This window comes from Spermophilus citellus (assembly GCF_964194105.1).
Source record: "Spermophilus citellus genome assembly, chromosome: 18".
In the NCBI taxonomy this organism is placed as follows: domain Eukaryota; kingdom Metazoa; phylum Chordata; class Mammalia; order Rodentia; family Sciuridae; genus Spermophilus; species Spermophilus citellus.
The window spans coordinates 43,551,343-43,576,888 of record NC_138200.1 but is presented as its reverse complement, the minus strand read 5'-3'; the positions used below and the strand labels follow the sequence as shown (position 1 = coordinate 43,576,888).

At 46.6% G+C, this 25,546-nt stretch overlaps 2 protein-coding genes across 2 annotated transcripts in view; both read right to left on the bottom strand.

Moving 5' to 3' along the window:
• ADGRG5 (adhesion G protein-coupled receptor G5) overlaps window positions 1–22,367 on the bottom strand; it is a gene marked incomplete at its 5' end in the record, with an annotated part of 32,334 nt that extends 9,967 nt beyond the window's left edge. The window contains 9 exon segments of the mRNA XM_081274380.1: window positions 199–315; window positions 1,130–1,246; window positions 1,815–1,971; window positions 2,827–2,902; window positions 3,125–3,225; window positions 21,954–22,024; window positions 22,027–22,085; window positions 22,164–22,262; window positions 22,265–22,367. Coding sequence (XP_081130506.1) covers window positions 199–315; window positions 1,130–1,246; window positions 1,815–1,971; window positions 2,827–2,902; window positions 3,125–3,225; window positions 21,954–22,024; window positions 22,027–22,085; window positions 22,164–22,262; window positions 22,265–22,367 — 900 coding nt within the window.
• On the bottom strand, window positions 4,810–8,110 carry LOC308637285 (DNA replication complex GINS protein PSF2-like; the record flags this gene model as incomplete). The annotated part of the gene is made up of 2 exons (XM_081273606.1): window positions 4,810–6,071; window positions 8,082–8,110. 2 exons carry the CDS (start codon window positions 8,108–8,110, stop codon window positions 5,483–5,485), a joined length of 618 nt encoding a protein of 205 aa, XP_081129732.1. The 3' UTR covers window positions 4,810–5,482.
• Window positions 22,368–25,546: the final 3,179 nt, after the last annotated feature.

Here is a 25,546-nt window from a genome sequence, read left to right as displayed (position 1 = left end):
AGTGGGCTTGAGGTGGTCTTCTATCATTAGCAACAGAAAGAATCCTGAAGAATGCGATGAGTAAAAGTTTCTCATCTCCTTAGTAGGAATTTTCAGAATGTGACAGCTCCTCAGGTCTGAGTTTGGTCAAACCAGTGTTCAACAGGAGAACCACAGAGGGTCAGGGGTGAGGTGGAAAGGGGGGTACTCCAACAGTACCAAGCTTTGGTTGTGCCAGAAGCTGATGTTGACTGGCTCTGTGAGGTTGTCCACGTGGCTGCGGTCCAGCTGGGCCCCCAGGACGTAGTTGTTGAGCAGGGATGAGTTGCTTTCATCCTGGAAGGACATCAGACCAAGGGCTGAGGGCCCAGGGGAGACCAGAGCCCTCCTTCCCAGCCCCTCCTCCCACCACCTGGGGCTATCCTCTCATCCACCACCAGGGGGCGCGCTGCCCATTTGTTTAATGCATTCCACCCTCCAGCCCTCACCTCACACCTATCCTCAATTTCAAAGCCAAGGTTGAGAGGCACGTTCTCTAGATTTCCCTGGCACTGTCCCTTGGGGACACCCCGCCCCCGCCCTCATTCATCCACCATTTTATGGTTGCCATCAACCTCACACTAACATTAAATCCCTAAGATCTTTTTTTTTGTGAGGTGGGTGGGGGGTACGGGGGATTGAACTCAGGGTCACTTGATCACTGAGCCACATCCCCAGCCCTATTTTGTATTTAGAGACAGGGTCTCACTGAGTTGCTAAACAGCCCGCTTTGGCTGAGGCTGGTTTTCACTCGCGATCCTCCTGCCTCAGCCTCCTTGGCCACTGGGATTACAGGTGTGCGCCACTGCACCCAGCAAATCCCCAAGTCCAGGTGTGGAGACAGGGTTCGGAGACAGGGTTCTCGAGGCCAGGGACCTTGTGCCTCGGTGTCTGTCTCTCACACAGGCGCACACCTGTGAGCCTTCTTAGGTTTAATTTGCAGATTGTGATGGCACCTCCCTACAGCTTGTTGGGAAACTGAGGCCCGGTAAGGGCCTATGGCAGGCCAAGGTTGCACAGTGGGCTGGTCCCCACTCAGAGGCCAGCAGTGGCCTGCAGTGTCCCCAGGAAGGGGCCGGCACCTGCCCTCCTCCACCCACCACCTGCTGACCTGGAAAAAGTAGGTGGTGAAGAAGTAGACGCAGATAAGCCGCAGCTCCCGGGGCCGGGCAGCGCAGGCCTCTCGGGTCAGCTCTGCGGGGAACTGCATGGCGTGCGGGACCCGGGCCTGCGGAGGGCCAAGACAGGCTGAGCCCGGTGTCCAGGGCCTGCGGGCCTGGCCCCAGTGCCTTTGCTGACCCACTCCCCACCAAACCTTCCAGGCCTCACCCTCTGCAGTTCCTTCCTCGGGGGCCTCCGTTGGCAGAGCCTTGGGCTGCCCCTCCCCCGGCCCCAGGGCCCAGCATCCATCAGGGGCTCCAGCCTCGAGCTTGGGTTCTGGACCCCACCCAACTGAGGTCCCTGAGCACAGAGCCGGGTCAGCACCAGTACCAACCAGGCATCCAGCCAGGATCATGCAGGTACTAGTGGAGCCAGGTTCCCTGGCCTCTCCCAACGCTGCCACCCAAGGGACACACCTCCATCTGACTTGGGACAAAGGGGGACGAAGACACCATCCTTCAGGGGCCATGGGCGCCTCCCCTCCTGCTGTTCCCACGCTCCCAGTTTACAGAGGAGGCAGCTTCAGCCACTCGGGGTGACGCCTGGGCCGGGGCCAGGCCGCGGAGCCTGGGGACAGTGCGGACCTTCAACTCCCACAGGACATCGGGCCACCCCTTCTCCCGGCCACCTCTGACCTGCGAGACCTGCTCCAGAGTGTGGCTGCTCAGTGCGAGGCCAGCAAAGTCGCAGCCCAGCTTGAAGATCAGAGACTGGATGGTGCGTGTCTCCAGGGTCAGTGTGTCCCCGCAGAAGCTGGCGTTCAGCAGCCTCTGCTCCAGGCCCTCCACCTGCCTGAGGGCCCGTCACGCGGCCAAGGGGCAAAAGAGAGCTGCGGGTGGCCTGCACATGTAGGGTCTCCCGTGCCCCAGCCTGTCACTCCTACTCCAGACCATTGCAGGGTCCCTGTCACACCTGACCTTGGCTTTCCACCCATCTCCTTCTCCCACTTGACTCCTCTTCAGGTCCCAGTTTGCTGTCACCACCTCCAGGAAGCCTTCCCTGACTGCTCCCCCTAAGGAGAGATGTATCTCTGTGCTTCCTAGTGGCGGCTCTTAGCCCAAGTGGGTCACCAGCATTGACCTCTCACCCAGAGCTGCTTGGTCACTGAGCCACAGAGCATGGAGGCTCCAGCTACAGTCCTAGAGTCCCTGCCTAGGAAAAGGCAGAGACCCACTTGGTTTTATGACATCGATGGTTAAGGGCTCCTGTCCTAGACAAAACACTCCAGGCGGGCAGGGACATGTCTCTTTTCCATTTACAGAACCTAGCATCAGGCACACAGTGATTTCTCGATAAACACAACCTGACAAATGCAGTTAAGAGTCTACCTTGGGCTGGCACCACGGTAGACTGGCACCGCGGTAGGCTGGCACCGCTGGCATGCCAATAATTCCAGCAACTCAGGAGGCTGAGGCAGGAGGATTGCAAATTTAAGGCTAGTCACAGCAACTTGGCAAGGCCCTGTCTCGATGATGCTCAGTGATACAGGACTTGCCTAGCTTGTGCAAGGCCCCGGATTAAATACTCAGCACCACAAGAAAAAAAAGAAGGAGAGAGTCTGCACGGGACCAGGCCTGGGGCACTAATTCGGGGTACGGTTGGGGCAGGAGCACAGTTGACCGAGAGGTTCAGCTGGACACCACTCACCGAGCAGGAGAAGTCAGCTTCCGGCCCTTGGCCTGCTCCATGTTCCGCATCCAGCTCAGGAGTTCTTGCGCTGTCTCTGTAGGGAGCAAGACAGTTCTCCCCCTCAGCCTGCACCCTCAGCTGCCCCCTGGTCCACGGCCTCTGGACCTGCCATCCCCAGCCGGAGATTCACCCATGCTGCTGCCCCCAGGAGGACTAGGTGGCCCCCTTTCCATCTGCCTGGGTTCAGGGCCTCGGCCTTCCACAGCACAGCCCTGGGCCTCCATGGGGTCTGACCCGGCCAGCAGAGCCTTCTTACCTGCGATCCTGCCCTGAGAAATCAGAAAGCACAGGCAGACGAAAAGGGTCCTGCAGCCATCCATGCCCTGTGGCCAGGTCTCTCCAAAAGTAGCTCCTGCCCTGGAAAACGTGCACATACCACCTTCAATGTGGTCAAAGAGCCACCTCTGACTTCTTCCAGGAGCCTGGCATGTCCTGGGGTTGGGACCTGCAGCCTCTTCTTAGCTCCTCACTACGCCTGCGTTTCAGATGAGGAGGCTGAGGCTGGGAGGACGGGGTCTCGCTTTGCTTGAAGGTGCCTGAAGCCGGGTCTCTGTGACTCCAGAATGTTTGATCACTGGGTAACAGCTGCCATCCACAGCTCCGCCTAAGACACCCTCCCATAAAGAGGACTCTCTGGGGACTCCGTAGAGCCCCCCCACCTCATCCAGGGGGGAACTGGGAACAAGCAACATCTAAGTCAGTCCCTCCCTGACATTAACTTGCCCTGGGTCAGGATCTTCTAACAGGAACCAAGAAACTGTTTAAACTGACTGTTCCAAGAATAGTATCCTAAGGCTACCAGCCTTTCGGTGTTCCTCAATGAAATGGCCAAGATCTAACTGATGGGAAAGCTCTCCCGGTCCCCAAGCCCAGACAAGCAATGGAGTTTTTAGTGCTCCACTCTTAAATGTAAATCGTCCCAACAAGAATTACTGGAGATTTCAACACAGGCGCCCTTTCTCAGAAAGCTGCTGGAGGATGCACCCCAACCAAATGAGGAAGCGAACCACGAAAGAACACATGATGTACAGGAATCCCCACCGCAGGACAGGTGAAGCTGCTCCCCAGAAACTGTGCCAAGAGGATGATGGTTAAGAACAGGATTGGTGGGGTGGCTGGGGTTGTGGCTCTGCGGTAGAGAGCTCCCTAGCACGTACAAGGCCCTGGGTTCAATCGGGGCACACCCTGTCCCCAGGGGCAGGGGAAAAGAAGGCTCCAGAAGGGATTCCTCCAAGGACTAAGATTTACTTAGTCGTCATAGCAACACTGAACAGGAAGGTTGTTTCTCCTTGTGTAAAAGGCATATTAAAATAATTTCCACTTCCTCTTTGGATGTAGAGAGCCACGAGAGAATGTCACTCCAGCATGACCGTGGAAAAGAGTCGAACAATTTATTGATCCATTTATTGATTTATTGATCCATTGTTGAGCCCTTCGAGGGCTGAGGTCCAGGGCAACCCACCGAGCTGGTTTCTGAGCGTATTTGGAACACAGGTTCAAGGTGGTGCCTGGGTGCCATGGAGAGGAACTCTTTCCCCTTTCTACACTCTGCGGAGAAAGCACAGTTGCCCGAGAGGAGACCAGAAGAAAACAATCCATGTCTGGAAGAATTTTTTTTTTCCCAGAACTGGGGATTGAACCCAGGGATGCTGTATGTCCCCAGCCCTTTTTATTTTTATTATTTTTTGGTACTGGGAATGAAGCCAGGGGCACTCAACCATTGAGCCACCTCCCCAGCCCTTTTTAAATTTTATTTAGAGACAGGGTCTCACTGAGTTGCTTAGGGCCTCCGTTAAAATTGCTGAGGCTGGCTTTGATCTCGCAACCCTCCTGCCTCAGCCTCCTGAGCTGCTGGGCCTTTTTTTTTCTTTTTTCTGGCTGACGGTGTTTTTATTATAAATTGTAGCTTAGAAGACAAACACTGGCCAGCGTTTCCAGTCACCCACACCATCATCCTCCGTGAACAACCTCTAGGAGATCTAAATTTAGTTCAAGAAATGGGGATCAAGAGGGAAAACGCCCCCAGCCTCATGGCCACTCCTATATCTACACCAGTCACTGAACACAACCATGGGTGACAGTTTCATGCAGAAAATCCAAGGCTCTGGCAACAGGGAGGACTTGGTTGCCTAATACTTTTTTCTTTTCCCCTCAAAAGAAAAACTGGTTTCTAAAACTAGTTGGGGATTGACTGAATGTTCAGGGAAGTTTTGTTTTTGGTACTGGGGATTGAACCCAAGGGTGCTTTACCACTGAGCTACAGTCCTTTTTATTTTTGATTTTGAGACAGGGTCTCACCAAATTGCTCAGGGCCTCATTAAATTGATGAGGCTGGCCTGGAATTTACAATTTGCCTGCCTCAGCCTCCCAAGTTGCTGGAATCGCAGACATGCACCGCCATGCCCAGCTCAGGGGTGTTCAGTTTTGAGAACTAATCACAAATTTGCTTCTCACCAATGTTACAGATCCAGTCCCGGCACCTGTTCAAGCATTGTTCAGACATTTAAAAATGTTTCCAGAACTCCAGAAACACAAGTGCCTCCATCATGTCACCAGCCTCCACCCAGCAGTTTGCTGCCAGACAGGCTAGACCTTGCCAACCACAGGCCTTCCTCTAAAAGTCCTGAGATGGGGCACTCTCAGAAGGCTGGAGGTTTGTACGGAGCTTGTGCATATGATGGAGTGCTTGAGTGAGAAAGGCCCCGCTGGTATTGATCTCCATCAAAGTCAAGTTATCCAGCTTGGCATGTGCCTCCTGCTGCCCTACAAAGCTATCAGCAGACACCCGGAGCTTGGCTATGCGCGTGTCCCACAGATCCTTGATCAGGGTGCGTATCGCATCTGTTTTGGGGATATCCTCTGAAGCATGATTGAGCAGGAGTTTGGTGAGTTCCATGTAGTAAGGGCTAGGCACAGGGGTAAAAGTTTCCTCTTTTCGCTCATGATCCCTCATCTTCTCCAACTTTTCTACGTCCATCCACTCGGCGGGCAGCAGCCGGCACTTCTGCCTCTGCTTCAGCTTCACCGCCAGCCACAGGGGCATGGCCACCGGCAGGCCGGGGCTGAACGGGCCCAGGTCCCCCCACCCCATGAGATAGATCTTGTCCAGGCTGAAGTTGGGGATGATGGTAACCAGCTCCTTCTCGGCCAGAAACTCCACTTCCGAGCGTCCATGCCAGCGGCCGCCCGGCACTCGCTTCCTCCTGGGCCTTTTATTTTTTAAATTTGAGACAAGAGTCTGGCTAAGTGGCCCAGGCTGGCCTCGACCTTGCTATCCTCCTGTCTCAATCTTAATGAATTCTTCATGGCTAGAGTGGCAGCTTAGCATCGCGAGAGATCCAGATTTCAAAGGAGTTCAGGGCTGAGGCTGTAGCTCAGTGGCAGAGCACTTGCCTAGCACGGTGAGGCACTGGGTTCGATCCTCAGCACCACATACAAATAAAATAAAGGCTTGCTGTCCATCTACAACTACCAAAAAAACCTAGTTATACATTTAATAAATACATACATAAATAAATAAAAGGGGTCCAGACCTCCAGACAGTCCCTCCCTCAGTCCTCCCTGGGAGCTGATGAGACTGATTGGAAGGGGCAGGGCCTGAGAGAGGCCCCATGGTGACAAGGACATGCGGGACCTGCCAAGGACCCAGGGAGGTGCAGCAGTGCGGGGAGAGGCCTTCCTGAGATCTGGGTCTGCAGAGTTCAAGGTGGTGCGGGTGCCCTGGGGACGCCTGGATCTCCTGGGAGACTCCCACACCCAGTCCCTGACCTGCTCCAGGCGGTTCTGACCCTTCTCAGGCAAGAACAGAAGCCGCCCCGCCCCCACCCTGCACCAACGGTGAGAGCCTCTGGACACTGGCCGGAGCAGGACAGCCACCAGTGCCCAGCATCCTGACTGACAGGAAGGGGCGGGAGCAGCCCCCACGCTGCTCAGGACCTCCCACCCATCAGTCCCAGGTGGCTCCCTGGGGTGGGGGACAGGAAGTCTGCCTGCACTCCCGCACCTGCACTGAGTTGGGAGGAAAACAGGAACAGTGGCCAGTCCCCCTCCTGGGCTCTCCTCTGAATGTCTAAGACCGAAACTAGAGCAGCAGAACAAGAAGCCGCCGCCCCCACCACAGAACTTGCACCAGGGGACCAGCAACCGCAGACTGAGCTGGGGAAGGAGCTAGAACCCGACGGAGAGCCCGTCGGTGTCACATTGTGCAAGCTGAGCACCAAACAGGGACACCGAGAAAATTCCCGGGACTCAAGGCCCGGTGCTCAGCACAAAGCAGACGGTAACTATGGCAACGAAAAACCTGAATCAATCACAGACTCCATCAACTCAATGCCCTCTACTAAAGCCACAGATACAAAATATGCCCATTTCTAGGAATAAATATGGTTTGACTCACCCACTACTGCCCTCTTATGCACAGTGCCTGGAGGTCTGTCAGGGACTCCGTGGCACATAATAAAACCAAGTAAAAGAAGAGGCCTGGGCTAGCCAGGTGCAGGGCACCCAGCTGTAATCCCAGCTACTGGAGAGGCTGAGACAGGAGGATCGCCCAAGGCCAGCCTGGACAACTTGGAGAGATCCTGTCTCAAATAAATAAGGGCAGTGGTGGAACATCCCTGCATTCAGCCCCTAACTCCACTTGAAATAAATAAATAAATAAAAAGGGACCCAGGACTGGGGAGGTAACTCAGTGGTAGAGTGGTTGCTGGCTTAGGCCCTGGTTTCAATCTGCAGCATGAAAAGAAGAAAGAAAGAAAGGAATGAAGGAGGGAAAAGGGGGAGGGAGGGAAGGGAGAAAAAGAAAAGAAAAGAAAGAAAGAAAGGAAGGAAGGAAGAAAAGGAAGCCATTAGTGAGACATAAAAGATGTAGTGAGAAAAATGAATTCTAAGAACATATGGGAAATTGTAGGAGGCAATAGAAACTACTAAGGATGGCCAAGTAGAAGTGATGGAAATGAAAACTCCATATCAGCAATGAAGAAATCTTTCAATGGATTTATCAGCAAACCAGACCTAGCCAAGTAAAGACTCAGTAAACCTGAAGATAGAGCAATATAGATTACCCTGGCTGAAACACTGTGTTACTCAGCCTACCAATACTATAACAAAATACCCAAGATAAAAACTTATAAAGAGAAAAAGGTTACCTTTGATTCACAGTTTTAGAAGTTAAAGAATCAGAAATAGAAGATATGATGTATTGACTCCATTACTTTGGGCTTGTGGCAAAGCAGCACGTCATGGTAGGTGGATGTGACAAGCAAAACTGCTTATATCGAAGAGAAAAAAAGAAAAAAGAAAGGAGGAAAGGATCAAGTCCCATAGTCTCCCCTGAGTAGACCCCACCTCTCAAATTTCCACCACCTCCCAGAGCATCACCCTGGATAGAAAGCACTTAACACAGGGGCTTTGAGGAGGGACATCAACACGTAAACTGTAACAAACAATATTCCAATATGTACGTCATTGGAGTCTTGGGAGTAGAGAGAGCAGAGAAGATACAGAAATAGAAACAGACAAACAATAGAAAAACAACAGAAATAAAAGAGTGACATTGAAGAGAAAATGGCTAAAACTTTTCCTAAATTATTAAAAGAACAAACCATAGATCCAAGGAGCTCTGCCAAACCCAGAAGGATGCATCTAAATAAAACACCCCGTTCCATCATGGACGTGTGGCCGCAAAACCAAAAAGAAAGAAAATCTTGAAGGGCGTCCGGAGAACAAGAACCAGGATAAACAGTAAGAATGAGGAAAGACTTCTGATCAAAAACTATACGAGCCAGAAGAAAATGTAGCATATCTTTCAAGAAAAACCCATCAGCTTAAAATTTATGCACAGTGAACATATCTTTTAAAAAATGAAAGCCAAATAAGAACTTTTTCAGATGAGCCAGGACTTAGAGAATTCATGGCCAACAAACTTGAACTGAGAGAAATTCCAAAGGAAGTTCCTAGGGTAGAGGGTAAATTATACCAGATGGGAATCTGGACCTGTACAAGGAGATGAAAAGTGTTGGATTTGGTAAAAAATGTGTTAAATATGAAATAATTAATTTTTATATCTGTAATAGTGCAGGCATATTGTGGGGATCGTAATACTGTGGAAGAAAAATGGCACAAATGGCAAAAGCGTGAACATGGAATATTCTGTTGTCAGATTCTTATGCTGTATGTTAAGTGTTGCAAGGTTATTTGAAGGTCAATTGTGGAAGGTTAAATTTGTATACAGTAAACCCAAGAGTAACCCTTAGAAAAAGAAAACAGTAAGATAAGATGATAAGACAATCATAGAAATAAAATCATTTAATTTTTCTACATTCTTCTATGTATATGCCCATCTTTTACCCTGCACAAAAGTCAACTCAAAGTGCATCAAAGTTCTAAGAAATAGACCAGAAACTTAGCAACTTCTAGAAGAAAACACAGGCTCCACTCTCAAACATATTGATGCCGGCAGTGACTTCCTTAACAAGATCTCTAAAGCTCAGGACACAATGCCAAGAGTTGACAAATTGGATGGCATCAAATTAAAAAGCTTCTGCACAGCAAAGGAAACTGGAGAATGAAGAGAGAGCGCACAGGATGGAAGAAGATCTTTGCCATCTGCTCCTCTGACAGAGGATTAATGTCCAGAACACACAAAGCACTCAGAAAAACTTAACACCAAAAACACAACTAACCCAGTCAATCAATGGGCAAAAAGAACTAAATGGGCATTTAAATACTCACTCTAAAATAAGACACGGCAAGGAGAAAATGGAACAAAGAATAGGCAGGACAGGAGAAAATAAATAGCAAGGTGGTAGGTTAAAACGCAGTCATAGAGACAATTACACTAAATATAAATGGACCAAGGCAGGTGCAGTGGCACATGCCTATAATCCCAGTGACTCAGGAGGCTAAGGCTGGAGGATCATCACAAGCTCAAGGCCAACCTCAGCAATTTAACAAGACCATGTCTCAGAAAGTAAAAAGGACTAGGAATATAGCTCAGGGGTCTACCACCCCTGGGTTCAATTTCCAGTTCAAAAAATTACACACACACACACACATATATATATATATATATATATTAAATTTAAAAATAAATGGACCAAATGCTCTGGTTAAAAGGCAGATTATCAGCCTGGATTTTGAAAGCTAAAACCAAGGTTTACTATTTATGAGAAAGACATATTAAATATAAAGATACCAATAAATTCAATGTAAAATGGTGGAACCCAGATACAGCAATAATAATCAAAATGGAATAGTTAGATTAATATCCAAAAAAAGTAAAACTTAGAAATATTATTGGGGGGGCTGGGGATGTGGCTCAAGCGGTAGCGCACTCACCTGTCATGTGTGCGGCCCGGGTTCGATCCTCAGCACCACATACAAACAAAGATGTTGTGTCCGCCAAAAACTAAAAAATAAATATTACAATTCTCTCTCTCTCTCTCTCTCTCTCTCTCTCTCTCTCAAAAATAGATGAATGGATAAAGAAAACGTAATATATATACTCAATGTAATATTATTTGGTCAAAAAAAGAATAAATATTTCATCATTTGCAGCAACATAGATGAAACTGGAGGACATTATGTTAAAATAAACATTAAAAAAAAGAAAAGAAATATTATTGGGGATAAAAATTCTACAGGACGAGAGCCAGGAGCTGTGGCACATGCCTGTAATCCCAGTTACTCAGATGACTGTGGAAGGAGAATCACAAATTTGAAGCCAGCCTCAGCAACTTAGTGAGACTCACTCTCAAAATTTTTGAAAAAAAGGGCGGGGTGATGGGTGTGGGCTTCGGGCATTACCCACCCAGTACCCAAAATTAAAAACTAAAGATTATATAAGGCTAAAGGTATAAATTCATCCCAAAAAAATCTTAAATATGTATGTACCTGATAACAGAGCTTCAAAATTGATAACACTGAAAGCAGAAACACACAAATCAGCAACTATAATTGCAGGGTGTAATATTTCTTTCTCTGTACCTGATAGAACAAGTAGATATAAAATCAAAACTAGAAGACACAAGCAACACTGTCAATCAACTTAATCTTAGTTTATAGAACACTCTACCCAACAACCTCAAAGTTCACATTCTTCTCAGGTATTCATACAACATTCACAAAGACAGACTGTACACTTGGCTATAAAATAAATCTATATTTAACGGGACTAAAATCATACAAAGTAAGTTCTATGGCCACAAGGGAATTAAAATAGAAATTAACATTATACATGGAAATTAAATAACAAGCTATTAAGGAACCCCGGGTTAAAACAAAATCACAAGGGAAACTATAGCTAAAGCAATGCTTAAAAGAAAATATAGATTTTGATGGACTTATTTGAAAAATATTTACCAAGCAAAGATGCATTAAGTATGTTGTTTGAATCACCTTATAACCCAAAAGTGTCTGTGCAAAGCTGTGGTAACTAGATCTAGGTTTACTGCAAACAGAGAAACTTAAAATATCAGTTATAACGAGATTCTGGAGACAGCTCTGTGGGTGAGAGAGTCATTAGTGGTCTAATGATCAATAGTTGTCATTCTTCTTCCTTTGTCCTTTCTTGAATGGCATTACTTTGTAGTTCCTAACTGAGCTGATTACTGCTCTTCCCCCTTTTTGTGAGATGCTGCTATTAATATAAGTGCTTCTGTGATTTTTTTTTTTTAATTTTTAAACCACTTGAAAACCAAAGTTTTTATATTATTATCTAAATTTGAACTTGGGGTTTTGGGATCCTGTTATGAGAGTGAACCTTTATAGAAAGTAAACTTGGTTACTGTAGAATTTCATACAAAATTAAAAGCATGAAGGTAAAAAAAAAAAAGAAAATGCAGAGCCTTAAACGCTTATGTTAGAAATGATGGAAGATTTCAAGTCACTGATCTAAGCTTCTACCTTGATAAAGTATAAAATTTAAGCACCAAGTAAGCAGAAGGAAAGAAAATTATATAGAACATAAATCAGTGAAATAGAAAATTAAAAAGAAATGAAGACAAATCAATGAACCTAAATGTTGGTTATTGGAAAAAATAAATAAAATTGACAAATCTCTAGCCCAAAAAAAAAGGTGGAGGGAGAATGACCAATATCAAGTATAAAAGAGGGTCTATCACTGCAGACCTACAGACAATAAAAAGTTAAGGGAGGGGCTGGGGATGTGGCTCAGGGGTGGAGCACATGCCCAGCATGCGGGATGCCTTCGGTTCCATCTCTAGCACTGAAAAAGGTCAGGAAATAATATTAACAATGTAAGGCTTAACAAATTATATTCATCATACAAAACAAAACAAAAAAAATTCTTGAAAGAACCACAAATTACCAAAGCTTACTCAAGAAGAAATAGAAAATATGAATAGACCTTTATTTATTAAACAAATTAAAACCTTCCCATAAAGAAAAAGTTAAGCTCAAATGACTTCACCAGAACATTCTTCCAAACATTTAGGAAATGATAATACCTCCTCTACAGAAACTCTTAGAAAGAAATAGATAATAACAATCTTAAGCCCAGTCTTTCAGAAAATAAAGAATGTGGGAACATTTCCAAACTCATTTCCTGAGGCCCCCCATATTTTCACAGCCATAGGCATTTCAGGAAAAGAAAATTATAGAGCAATGTCCCTCAGGAATATATATCCAATCCCAATCAAAATTTTTGCAGGATATTTTGTAGAAACTAATAAGATGATTCCAAAATTTACACTTGAGAACTGGGATTGTGGCTCAGTGGTAGAGCACTCGCCTAGCACTGGGTTCGATCCTCAGCACCACATAAAGATAAATAAATAAAATAAAGCTATTGTGTCCAACTACAACTAAAAAATGATTATTTGTTAAAAATTTACACTTGAAAGAGAAAAAACTGTCACCAGGCCCAGCGGTGCACACCTATAATCCCAGCAACTCAGGAGGCTGAGGCAGGAGGATCACAAGTTGGAGGCCAGGCTGGGCAACTTAGCAAGAGCCTGTCTCAAAAATAAAACTAAAAGGGCTGGAGGTGTAGTTCAGTAGTAGAGTGCCCCTGGGTCCAATCCTCATTACTAAAAAAAAAAAAAAAAAAAAAAAAGGACTTAGAATAGTGAAAATATTTTGAAAAAGAACAAACCACAGGACTCACACTGGCGATGTCACACTTACATAAAGCTGTAGTAGTCAAGACAACGTGTTATTGGCATAAGGACAGATGTGCAGACGAGTGAAACAGAAGAGTCCAAAAATACATCCGTGTATTGATTTGTTTTAAAATTTGTATTATTATTATTTTTTGATCAATTGAATTCTGACAAACATGCAAAGGTAATTCAATGGAGAGATATGATCTTCAATAAGTGGAACATTTGGCTCTCCAATGCCAAAATAAAAAAGAACTTGGATCCATAACTTGCAACATACAAAATTGAACTCAAAATGGACCATAGATTGAAATACAAAACAAAAACTGTAAACCTTGTAGGAAAAAAAAAAAAAGAGAGAAATTCTTTCTGACCATGGATTAGGAAAAGATTTCTTAGAAACAACACCAAAAACACACTCCATAAGAGAAAAAAAAATTAGTAATTTGGATGTCATCAGTTCTGTTGTTTGAAGATCACTATGTATAGAGGATGAGAAGACCAGCCAAGTCTGGGAGAAAATATTTCCAAACATAATAGCTGATTAAAAAACAAAAACATCAACAACTTGTATGTAGAAAATATGAAGAACTCTTACAACTAATAAGAAAAAAATCCAATTAAAATGGGGAAAGAGCTGAATAGTCACTACACTAAAAAAGATGGCAAATACACACATGATAATATGCTTAATATTAATAGTCATTAGGGAAATGCAAATAAAAACCACAATGAGATATTGCTACACACCTTCTAGAACTGGGAAAGTCAAGTATTGTGGAGGATACAGAAGAGCTGGAATGCTCCCCATTTCTGAAAGGAATGCAAAATGGGACAATCACCTTAAAAACAACTTGGCAGTTTCCAATAAAGCTGAAGATACACATACCTTACAACCAACAATTCTACTTCTAGGTATTTACCCAAGAAAAATGAAAACATCTTTTACTTGAAGACTTCCACATGCATAACAGCTTTATTCATAATAACCAAAATCTGGAAACAATACAAATTCCATCAACTGGTGAAAGCCAATTGTGGTATATCTATACAATGGAATATTATTCAGCAAGGAACAGTTATGAATGGCTGAAATAGTCATTGTTTGGGTGACTCTCCAACTCACAAGGCTAAGTGAATGAAGCCAGACACAAAAGATTCTGATTCCACTTACAAGATCATTTAGAAAAGTAAAAACATCAGGATCAGAAACCAGATCAGTAGTTATCAAGGGGGTAAGGAAGAGATATTAACTACAAAACGGCACAAGGCAACTTTTCAAGACAATAGAAATGTCCTATATCTTGATTGTAATATATGTGTAACACGCCTGCATACATTTATCAAAGCTCATTAGACTACTCTCCAATAGGGCGAATTTGAAGCCAGCTACAGTGGCACATACATGCGGGTGATCCCAGCACCTTAGAAGGCTGAGGCAGAGGGATTGCAAGTTTCAGGTCAGCCTCAGCAACTTAGCCAGACCCTGACTCAAAATAAAAATAAAAGAGGGCTGGGGATGTGGCTCAGTGGTAGTGCACATCTGGGTCAACTCTCCAGTACCCCCGAAAAAAGAAGGGGAGCATCTTATTGTATATGAAGTATACCTCTAAAACCTGACATTAGAAAATCAAACCAAAACACACTGAGAGGTCAGAGAAGACAAAATGGAGAGGGGAGGAGAGCTAACCTTCCTTCTCTCTTGAGGAAGAAAATTCCCAGGGCTTCCAGGAGGAAGAGCCCCAAAATTCAAAACGCCTGTTGGTGGCAGTGGCCCAGGGAGGTAGTTAAGGAGAGAAGCTTTCATTTTCTACCACTGGACTTGCAGAGATCAGCACCCAGAGAGAGGCTGCAGGGACAGGCCCACCCTCCAATCCCCACCTGAGACTCAAGAGTCCCATCATAGAGGGGACTGTTTGGTGACATATGGGAAAGTCGTATTCTGGATAACCTTTGACTCAGGAGATTCATTTTTATGACTCTACCCTGTGGAAATAATAGTGCGAGCCAGGAATAAATACCCACAAAAATGTTTAGGCTGGACAATCAGAGCATGGATGTTGGGAGGGAGGGATTGGCTCTGTCTTGTTCAAAGATGGATGGATTAGAGCTGGAGGTAGAGCTCAGTTGGTAGAGTGCTTGCCTCACATGCACAAGAACCTGGGTTCAATCCCACAGCACCACCACCCCCAAAAGAGATGGATGCATTAGCTGGGCAGGTGGCTGGGGAGCCTGAGGCAGGAGGATCACAAGTTCAAAGCCAGCCTCAGCAAAAGTGAGGTGCTAGGCAACTCAGTGAGACCCTGTCTCCAAATAAAGTACAAAATAGGGCTGGGGGTGTGGCTCAGTGGTGGAGTGTCCCTGAGTTCAATCCCTGGTACCCACTCCTCAAAAAAAGATGAATGGATTTATTTTTTTAAGAGAGAGGAGAGGGGAGAGAGAGAGAGAGAGAGAGAGAGAGAGAGAGAGAGAGAGAGAGACAGAGAGAGAGACAGAGAGAGAGAATTTATTTATTTATTTTAGTTTTTTTTTTTTCGGCGGACACAACATCTCTGTTTGTACGTGGTGCTGAGGATCGAACCCGGGCCGCACGCATGCCAGGCCAGCACGCTACCGCTTGAGCCACATCCCCAGCCCGAATGGATTTAATATATTAAATAACATTAGATTTAGTATGCTAAATATTTTTGGTGAAGTTTCAAGGACAACATTAAAGTAATAAAAACAGATAGTATATATGGACTGGGGTTGGGGCTCAGTGGTAGAGCGCTTGCCTCACACATGTGAGGCACTGGGTTCAATCCTCGGCACCATATAAAAATAAATAAATAAAGATATTTACATATATATATATATATATATATATATATATATATATATATAATAGTATGTAACTGGGGCTTCTAGAATTTAGTTTTATATTGTTTCAACAGCATTAGTACAGTTCCATTTCCCCCCTTTATTTTTCCCTCTTTTCTAATAATAAAAACACCGTCTGCCCCTGGTGCTGACAATGTAGTAGAGAAGTAGGAGAAAGCAAAAACCAAACCAAATCAAACAAAAAGCAGTTTGCGTAAGTACTTGAAAGGACAAGGGAAGATGGGAAAAAACCGAGTCCACATACATCAACCATTACAATAAATGCAAACAGCTAAACTCACGGGCTAAATGATAAATTGGTAGATTGGATAAACCAGTGATTGGTTTGTGAGGAAGTGGTGACAAATACTGCATCTTTTTTTTTTTTTCAGGAAATACAGCTGTGGATAGAAGAATCAAATAGCTTTAAGAGAAAAATTTTTAGAATTATTCAGATTTAAATGTCAGGTGCTTCCACAGGGACATGATGGGTAAGGTCTGGGGGAAAGAAAGGCTTTCTACTTGAACTTTGCTCCAAAGAGTAGGTGTGACCTTCCAAAAAAGCGGTATCTTGGAGTATAAAGGCTAGAATTTGAGAAGGCCTGTGGATGGCAGCAAGCCCAGCCACGTTAGCCAGCAGTGCCGGGCCTTCCTCGACCGCTCTGCGACGCACAGGGACTACAGGAGCCTGACCATCAACCTGCACGCCAGCACCAGCACCTGTTCCAGGGAGACTGCACCTTGACCCTCAAAGACCCACCTTGACCTTGACCTTGACCTTGACCCGTGAATCTGGCACTTCCACTCCTGAGACTCTGGAATGGTTGGCAGCTCTTGGGCAGTTGGTGTTCTTTCTAACAATGGAGAAAAGGTAGGGGAACATGCCGTGTTTGACCCATTGGAAATGCCCACCATGCCCACCACTCGTTGGGAAGATTTACTGGTGTTTGTTGAAGGCCTTCGCATAGAATATGAAAAAGCTGCTCTCAACTTGCTCCCCAACCTTTCAAAAGTTTTGCTACATCTGGAAATTCTAAATGCAAAGAGGTTGCCCTCGGATGGTTGAGTTAGACAATAACATCTTGTAAATGCCCATTTGTTTTAAAAAATCAGAAGTGTCTTTGGGACGAGACTTTGAAATGGATTTGTTAGACCACCTCTAGGAATCTTGTCCAGTGGGTTAGAGGACGTGAAGAAGACTTTGACGGTGAGAAGAAGGAGCTCTTGTGCCAGATAGGTTTTATGTAAAAGACATTCTCCTACAATGACACCATTGTTTTGTGAGTACACTGTATTCCTCATTAGTACATATGTAGTTGAAAATGCTAAGTACTTTCCTGAAAATAGCTGTAGTTCAATGGTTGAGCACTTGCCTAGCGTACATGAGACACTGGGTTCGATCCTCAGCACCACATAAAAACAAACTAATGTATCCACCTAAAACTAAAGATACATAAATAAATAAATATTTTTTTTAAAAATAGCTAGACATTATAGATGTTCTAAAGTGCCTGGGATATGTTAAAAGTAGAAGCGGAAAATATAACACATTTTGTAAATTTTTTAAAAAGGATGCCTAGAATACTACTGTTTATAACAAGAAAGACTTGAAAACAGTGTATCTGTCCATCAAGGGAGGAACAGTTCAGTAAATCAGAGCTTAGCCCCTCTGGAACAGTTTGTCAGTTTCCTGTAAAACCTAATGTGCGCCTACCACGTGACCCGGCAATGGTATTCTTGGGCTTTTATCCCGGAGAGCTAAAAACCCATGCTCACAAGAAAACCAGTATATGAACATTCATAGCAGCTTAATTCATAACAGCCCCAAAACGACCCCCAATGCCCTTCAATGGATGGAAAGTGATACATCCACGTCATGAAATACAACTCAGCAATATAAAAAATAATAAACTTGCCAGGCACAGTGGCACAGGCCAGTAATCCCGGCAGCTCAGGAGGCTGAGACTAGAGGATCATGAATTCAAAGCCAGTCTCAGCAAAAGCAAAGGCCCTAAGCAACTGTGTGAGACCCTGTCTCTATAAAAATACAAAATAGGGCTGGGGATGTGGCTCAGTGGTTGAGTGCCCCTGAGTTCAATCCCTGTACCAAAGTACTCATAATAATAAATTTGAGGGAAAAAAAAAAAAAACAACTATTGGTACACACAACTTGGATAGATCTCAAGGGAATTCTCCAGAGCAAAAAAAAAAAAAAAAAAAAGGAAGGAAAAAAAATCTCAAGATGGAGCGCACTATATGATTTGACTTGCATAGCATGCTTGAAATGAAAATTATAGAGATGGAGAATGGATTAGTGGTTGCCCCGGGTGAGGTTGGGCATGTCTATGAAGGGGTAGCACAAGGATCCTTGTGGTGACAGAACAGTTTTGTGTCTTCGTTGTGGTGGCTGCTATGGGAATTTACACATGTGATAAAATTGCATGGAATTAAATAGGCACCCACATCACACACATGCGTAAATGAGAGCCTATAAAACTGGAAGACTGTGAATAAGGTCTGCAGATTGTACCAAAGTTACTTTCCTGGTTTTGATGTTGTATTGGCTTTTTTTCTGTTGCTCAGGATAATTCCCCTGGAGATCCATCCAAGTTGTGCATATCAATAACTTTTTTCAAATGCATTTTTAAAAAATATATTGCTGAGCTGTATCTCATGTGGATGTACCATAGTTTGTTTTAACCATGCATCCATTCAAGGGACGCTGGGATTGTTCCCAATTTGGGGCTATTACAAATAAATTTGCTATGAGTGTTTGCTTATAACCTTCACAACAGGAAAAAAAAAACAGTTTGATACTTAGGATTCTTTTCTATCCTCCAAATGACTATATGTTAACATAGAAAAAATAATAGTAACATATTGCTTCTAAAAATCAAAAACCATGTTGCAAAACAATGAAATCTCATCCTGGCCCAAAAATCCTATTTCTTTTTTAAAATATTTTTATTAGTTATTGAGGGATCTTTACTTATTTATTTGCTTATATGTGATGCTGAGATTCGAACCCACTGCCTCACATGTGCCAGGCAAGTGCTCTACCACTGAGCCACAACCCCAGCCCCCCAAAATCCTATTTCTTACATGTGCAAAAGCACAATAAACATCCAAGAACAGGCAGGAGTCGCTTCTGAGAGGGGAGATCATAATCTCCCCTTTGTTTTCCTTGTCTACAGTTCCTCATGTTCTCCCCAAAAGTTGTAGTTATACATTTCTCAAATTGCATTTACTCTGGATAGTTTAGAAATTTACATCTTTCGAATATTTTATATTTGATAAACAAATACAGAAGTCTGAAATGCAAAGCAGTCCTCCACCCTGCAGATGCCCCCTCTCAATTCCCAGAGACCCACAGGTACCACCACTTCCATGTCTCTTCCAGAGTTTCTCCATACAGATATAGGCGAACAGAATTCCCCCCACTTTATACAAAAAAGTAGCCCACCCTATGTATTGTCCTGCATTTGCTTTTTTGTGTGACGGGGGAGGGCAGGTACCAGGGATTGAACTCAGGGGCACTCAACCCCTGAGCCACATCCCAGCCCTATTTTGTATTTTATTTAGAGACTGGGTCTCACTGAGTTGCTTAGCGCCTGCCTCTCTGTTGCTGAGGCTGCCTTTGAACTTGTGATCCTCCTGCCTCAGGGATTACAGACCCTACTGTAGCCAGCCACTTTCACTTTTCTTTCTTTCTTTCTTTTCTTTTTTGTTACTGGGGATTGAACCCAGGGGCGCTGCACCCCTGAGCCACATCCCCAGCCCCACTCTTTGCTTTCTAAGCTTGAAAATACATCTGGGAGAGCTTTGCACAAGTGTCTAGAGAGACTCCACTTTTTCAACCGCATACTGTAACATTGTAGAAATAAGCTAGAATTGATTTAATAGTTCCTATTTGTAGCCATTTGTGCCAGTTCTAGCCTTTACTCTTATAAACAACCCAGCTGGGCTGAAGCGGTTCCCACCGAGCAAGTTCCCCATTTGTTCATTTGATTATTGGGTTATATGTTTCCTTTTAATTTCCAGAAACTCTTTTGTAATAGGAAAATCAGCTCCTTGTCTATTACAAGCTCTGTACTTTCTCTTTGGGCTTCTGGATTTTGAGTCCTAGCTAGAAACCTCCTCCCTATTTCAATGTTATAAAGGAATTCTCCTGCAATTCTTCTAGTAATTTTATAGTTTCATTTTCATATTGGAATCTTCAGCCTGTCTCATTGGTCTTAGGAGATAATTCGAGAAATAGATTTGATCTTACTTTTTCCCCAAATGGTCACCCATTTTTCTTAATACTATTTATTAATATGTGCTCATTTTAAAAGAGAAATGGAGACTTTGGAGTCCGAGTGCTGGGTTCTCACTTATTTGGCTCTTTGGCTTTGTTTAGCTGTGTTACCTTGTGTGACTCACTTGCCCTCTCAGAACCTCAGAGAAAAGACGAAAGACGTGGGTTGGGGAAACAACTGAATGAACAAATGGGAAATATTTCAGGTATGAAAACAGAGGCCTCAGTAGAAGAGGACCTAATAGTATAGAAGACCCCTGGCCGACCCCTGGCCAACCCCTGGAAAACTGAGGACCAGCAGGCAAGTGGATCTGACCCACAGAGTCTGGATCCTCTAAGGCCAGGTACCAAGGCCCTTCCACGCTGCTCCTAGGCAGGCACGGAGGAGGAGCCTGACCCCACAGCACACCTGGAGAAATCAAGGCCAAAGCAGAAGTGACCCCTTCCCCAAGCACCCCAAATAGAAGCCGTGGCTTCTGCCCCCTTTCCTAGGGGCAAACCACCATCTTCACTTCTGCATGTGGCCTCCAGGTGCCCTTCCTATCCCTTCAGAGGCGCCCCACGCACATCACCCACACCCTGGGCCATCCAGGTTCCTCCCCTGAAATTTACTGCCTGGAGCCCTTGGAGAAGTAGAAATCCCTCTCCCTGACTTCCCAGACGGTTCCAACAGGAAGCTGAACCCCAGGAGAGAGGCGCTGGCCTGGGGTTCTGCTGCAGGCCAGTGGTCAAGCTGGGACTCCACTCAGGGCTCCCGATTCCAAGTCCCCGCTCTACCCGCTGCACGCTGCAGCCTCCCCAAGATGGCTGGGCAACTGAGTTGCTGTCTGGACAAGTACAAAGCTATTCAGGCCAACAGAAAAATGAGACGCATGTGACACAGGACAGAGCCTTCCCAAGACATGAACTTGAGAACCAGCTCCTGTACTCAGTGCCCAGCGGAGGGAAGCTGGGCAGAGGAATTTTGGCTCCCTAGGCCTCAGGTTTTTTCATCTGTAAAAAGATACCATCAAGGAAACTTATTTCAGAGAGAGAGAGAGAGAGAAAGAGAGAGAGAGAGGAAGGGAGGGAGAGAGAGAGACTCAACCAACCATTTCTATGATCCGCACTCCTGGGAACCAGGCCCTAACCCAGGTCCAGGCTTGGGAAGCCCTGCCTTTCTCCCCAGACCTGGTCCTGGTCCCCAAGCCCAGCCTCTCCTCACAGGACCAGGGCCTGCAGAACCAGTCAAGCTCCTGCCCAGGGCCCCACCTGCCTCAACCAAACAGCCACCTCTGCAAAACACCACCTTGGAGCCCCCATTTAGGCTTCCCCAACCAGAAGAGAAGCAAAACTGTGGTCTCTGTAAAACTGCCCTGTGAGATGCTCTTATCAGCCCCTTTCACAGATGAGCAAAGGAAGGCCACAGCAGAACTCAGCAGTGAATCTGTGACCCAGCCATCCCCAGGGCCATGTCCCTGAGACACAATGTCCCCAGACTCCAATCCAGGATGCCTGGAGAAGAATCTTTTCAATCCTGGAGTGCCAGTCCCATGCTGGGGACCAGACAGACAGTCCCTCATCCCCATCATTTCAGGTAACCAGGCTAACCCATTTCACAGATGGGGAAACTGAGGTCCAGTAACGCTAAGTCCAGTAACTTCCCCAAGCCACATGAGGCAACGAGGACTTGGACCCAGTGTTTAATCTCTCATTTTAAATGGCCTCTTCTAAAAACAGATCTCTACTTTCCCCCAGACTTGGAGTTGTCTCCCAAAAAGGGAAAGAGGATGGGTCCCAGCTGCTCCTAGGAGGTCCCCAAGTCCCACCTAGGCAAGGGTACATCCAGCAGCCGGCAAGGACAGGGCGCCGCTGGTGAGGGAGGAGAGTCCCCGAGAACACACGAACCTGGAAGCTGCTGCCTGGCCTCTTGGCCCTGCCTCGCTGCCGTCCTGCTGCTTCTGCAGAAGAAGGGGAAGTCTGGAGGCTGCTGCGGCCTCTCTGTGCACCCCACGCCCCTCGCCTCTCCCTTCTCCCACCTCTCCACGCCCCACACCGCACAGCGCTCCCCTCACTTCTTCTTTCCCCGTAACAGCCTCTGCTTCCTCCCGGCCCATGGCCTCGCCAAGCCCTCCCCAGGGCCCGCAGCACTTCCGGGGCAGCTGCCCCTCTGCAGGGGTGCATGAGGTCTGGGTCACCTGGCTGTGCAGAGCACCTCGGCTCTGCGCCCTTGGGGGAGCCATACTACTTCCCTGGGCCTCAGTTTCTCCACCTGCAGAAAAGGCAGAGGGAGCCCTGCCTGACCTGAGAATCCAGGCCACTGGCGATGGCAGGGACCTCAGGCCAGGGCTGGCTCTGGTTGCCTGGGTGCAAGTACCACCGTTCGGACTGGGTGAGTTGGGACAAAGAACCCCAACTCTCCAAACCTCAGTTTCTTCTCTGGAGATGATGATGGTACCCCCCGTGGGTGGGGGTTCGTGCAGGGCTTATCTACCACAAGCCTGGCAAAGTCACCGGATGTGCTTCACAGGCCACTATGATTCACTCACAGGGGGAACCTGAGGCCCAAAGAGAAGGCGACCTGGCCCTAAGTTACCCAGTAGCAGAACCCTTGGGGAACGGCCTCCCAGGCAGCAGAGCTCCCTGGCAGCAGAGTTAGGGGAGATAGGGTGCTGACTCTTGCCTGGTCCCCACCCAGACTCCCTGGGGAAATCATAGCTACAGACTGTGCTGGTCCACGCCCAGAGGAAGATGGAGATGCAGCCAGAGAAAGACCAGAAAGGCACCGCAGCCTCCCTCCTCTCTGCCCCACCCTCTTCGCCCTCTAGCATGAGCCCTGGAACAGAAGGCTCCATGGTGGCCCAGTGGCTCTGCAGGGAAGGAGAGAGGAGCCGCTCCTCAGAAGGCAGCCATGTCCCCAGCCCCAGCTTCAGTGCAAAGACTGCAAGAACCCCAGTGCACCACGTCCTGACTCCGTGGCCACACCCCTGCTGGGTGACTTGCTCAGCCCTGGCCTTTCTTGGTACTTTGTTGTGTTGTGGTACCGAGGAGGGAACCCAGCATAAGCTCTCTACCACTAAGCTACACCCCCAGGCACTGTACTTTGGTTTTCTCTGACCATAACCTAGAACTTGACCTCTAGGCTCTTCCCGTCTGAAGTCTCCTGGCACCTCTAGGATTAAATCACCAGTGTCCTGCTTTCTCACACTACATGGGAGCCTGAACAGCTACTCTCAGGGGCCAGGAAGAGGCCTGCCCGCTGCCAGCCCATTGGTGTCCTAGGCTGCATTTGTAGAGCCTCACTGTGCCCCGCCTCGGCCCGGAGTGCCAGTTACCTGGCCCTGCACACCCCAGCTGGCACTCACTACTAGACACTCTCCTGCTCAAAAGCCAGTAGTGGCTCCCTATTGCCTTCCCAGTCTAACCCATCCAACTTGCTCCCACCCAGTTCTTGCGGTGCCCATCTCCCTGCTCCATCCCAGGGAGATGACACACACACCCCCAGTCCTGGATAGACTCCTCTCCACCCGAGGGGTTCGGCTCAAGTCCCGCCTCCTCCCAGAAGGCTTCTCTGCCTCTGCTGCCCCACAAAATCGCCTGGAGGCCAAGCGTAGGGAGGCATGCCAGTGCCCTGCCCAGTCCCCCAGGCAAGATGAAGGGCTACATGCCATCCCTAATGGAGTCTCCCTGTGGAGGGCTGCTCAGCCTGGTGATCTGCAAGAGACTGAAAGGGAGGTCCCTAGTGGGACATTAGAGCAACTGAGTCACACCATGAACAAGTCCTCGACTTTCCAAGTCTTTCTCAATCAGAGGCCTCTGTGTAGTAGCCTCTTTCTTTTTCTTTTTCTTTTTTTTTTTTTTTTTTAGTACGGGGGATTGAACTAAGTGGTATTTAACCACTGAGCCATATCCCCAGCCATTTTTTGTATATATGTGTATGTGTGTGTGTGTGTGTGTGTGTGTGTGTGTGTGTGTATATATATATGTTTTAGAAACAGGGTCTCACTGAGTTGCTTAGGTCCACACTAAGTATCTGAGGCTGGCTTTGAACTAGCGATCCTCCTGCCTCAGCCTCCCGAGCATCTGGGATTACAGGTGTGCGCCACTGCACCTAGCTGTCTGTAGCCTCTTTCTAACACTCATTTATGCGCCCCCACACTCTTCTGTCTTTTATTAGATCTCAAAAATAAGATACCTGATTTTACATATTTATTGTGATAAAATATATATAACATGAAGTTCACCACATTAGCCATGTTCAAGCATAGAGTTCAGTGGCATGAAGTGCAGTCACACTGATGTGTGGCTGTCACCAGAACTTTCCATCTTCCCAAATTGAAACTCTGTCCCCATTCCCCATTCACTTTCCATCTTCCCAAACTGAAACTCTGTCCCCACTCCCCATTCACCCAACCCCATGGAGACCACCATTCTACTTCCTGTCTATGAATTTGGTTATTCTAGGTACCTCCCACGAGTGGACTCATACAGTATTTGTCCTTTTGTGACTGGCTATGTCACCAGGCACAACGGCCTCAAGTTTCACCCACGGTGAGCACACGAGAACGTCGACTCTTTTGATATTCCACTGTACGAATATGCCACGTTCCTTCATCCGACAGACGCGTCTGCAGAGGGCCACCTGGGCTGTTTCCACCTTTTGGCTACTGCTGCTCTGAACAAGGATGTGCCAACGATGTCCCTTTCTAACAAAGAGAAAATGTCTAGCTAGCTTTGAATGACATTGTTGGCTTTGCATGCTGTTGATTTCTGATTTGTTTCTGTTTATGGCAACTAGTACAGAGTTCTGTTTTCCCTAGTCATATGAAATAGTCCTTTAAAATGCACTTATACTCCCCCAAAGTGAAATGACTTAAAGAAAAACACCAAGTAAATAAGGGCCCAAGTACTTTGTGTTGGTGGCTGAAAGTAGGGTCTTGGGTGTAGGAGAGAACTGCTGAGCATGGGGTCTACTGCCTCAGACAAAAGTCCTGCCGTCCTGAGTTGGGGACAGATACTCTGCCAGAGCCCCTGGGAGAAGCCAGTATTGCATTTGGGGAAGTGCCTGGAGGGGCAATGTTAGGAGCAGGAGTGGCAGTGGTAAAACTGAGAGTCAGATCCGGGCTCTGAGGCGTCCTGGTAAGAGCTGGGGCCAACCCCTTGGCTTCTGGTTCCCCTTCCTCCTGATGGAATGGGCGGTGGCAACTCCCAGCGTACAGCGTGGATGAAACCAGGTAACTCTGTGAGCTGCGCAGCACTCATCTGGGTTCTGTGAGTGAGTGGGTCCCCCTCCTCCCAGCCCACCTCACCTCACCCTGTTGACTTGTTCACGGTGTGACTCACTTGCTCTAATGTCCCATCAGGGATCTCCCTTACGGTCTCTTGCACAGAGGGCCCGATCGTGATGAAGTTATAGGCAGAG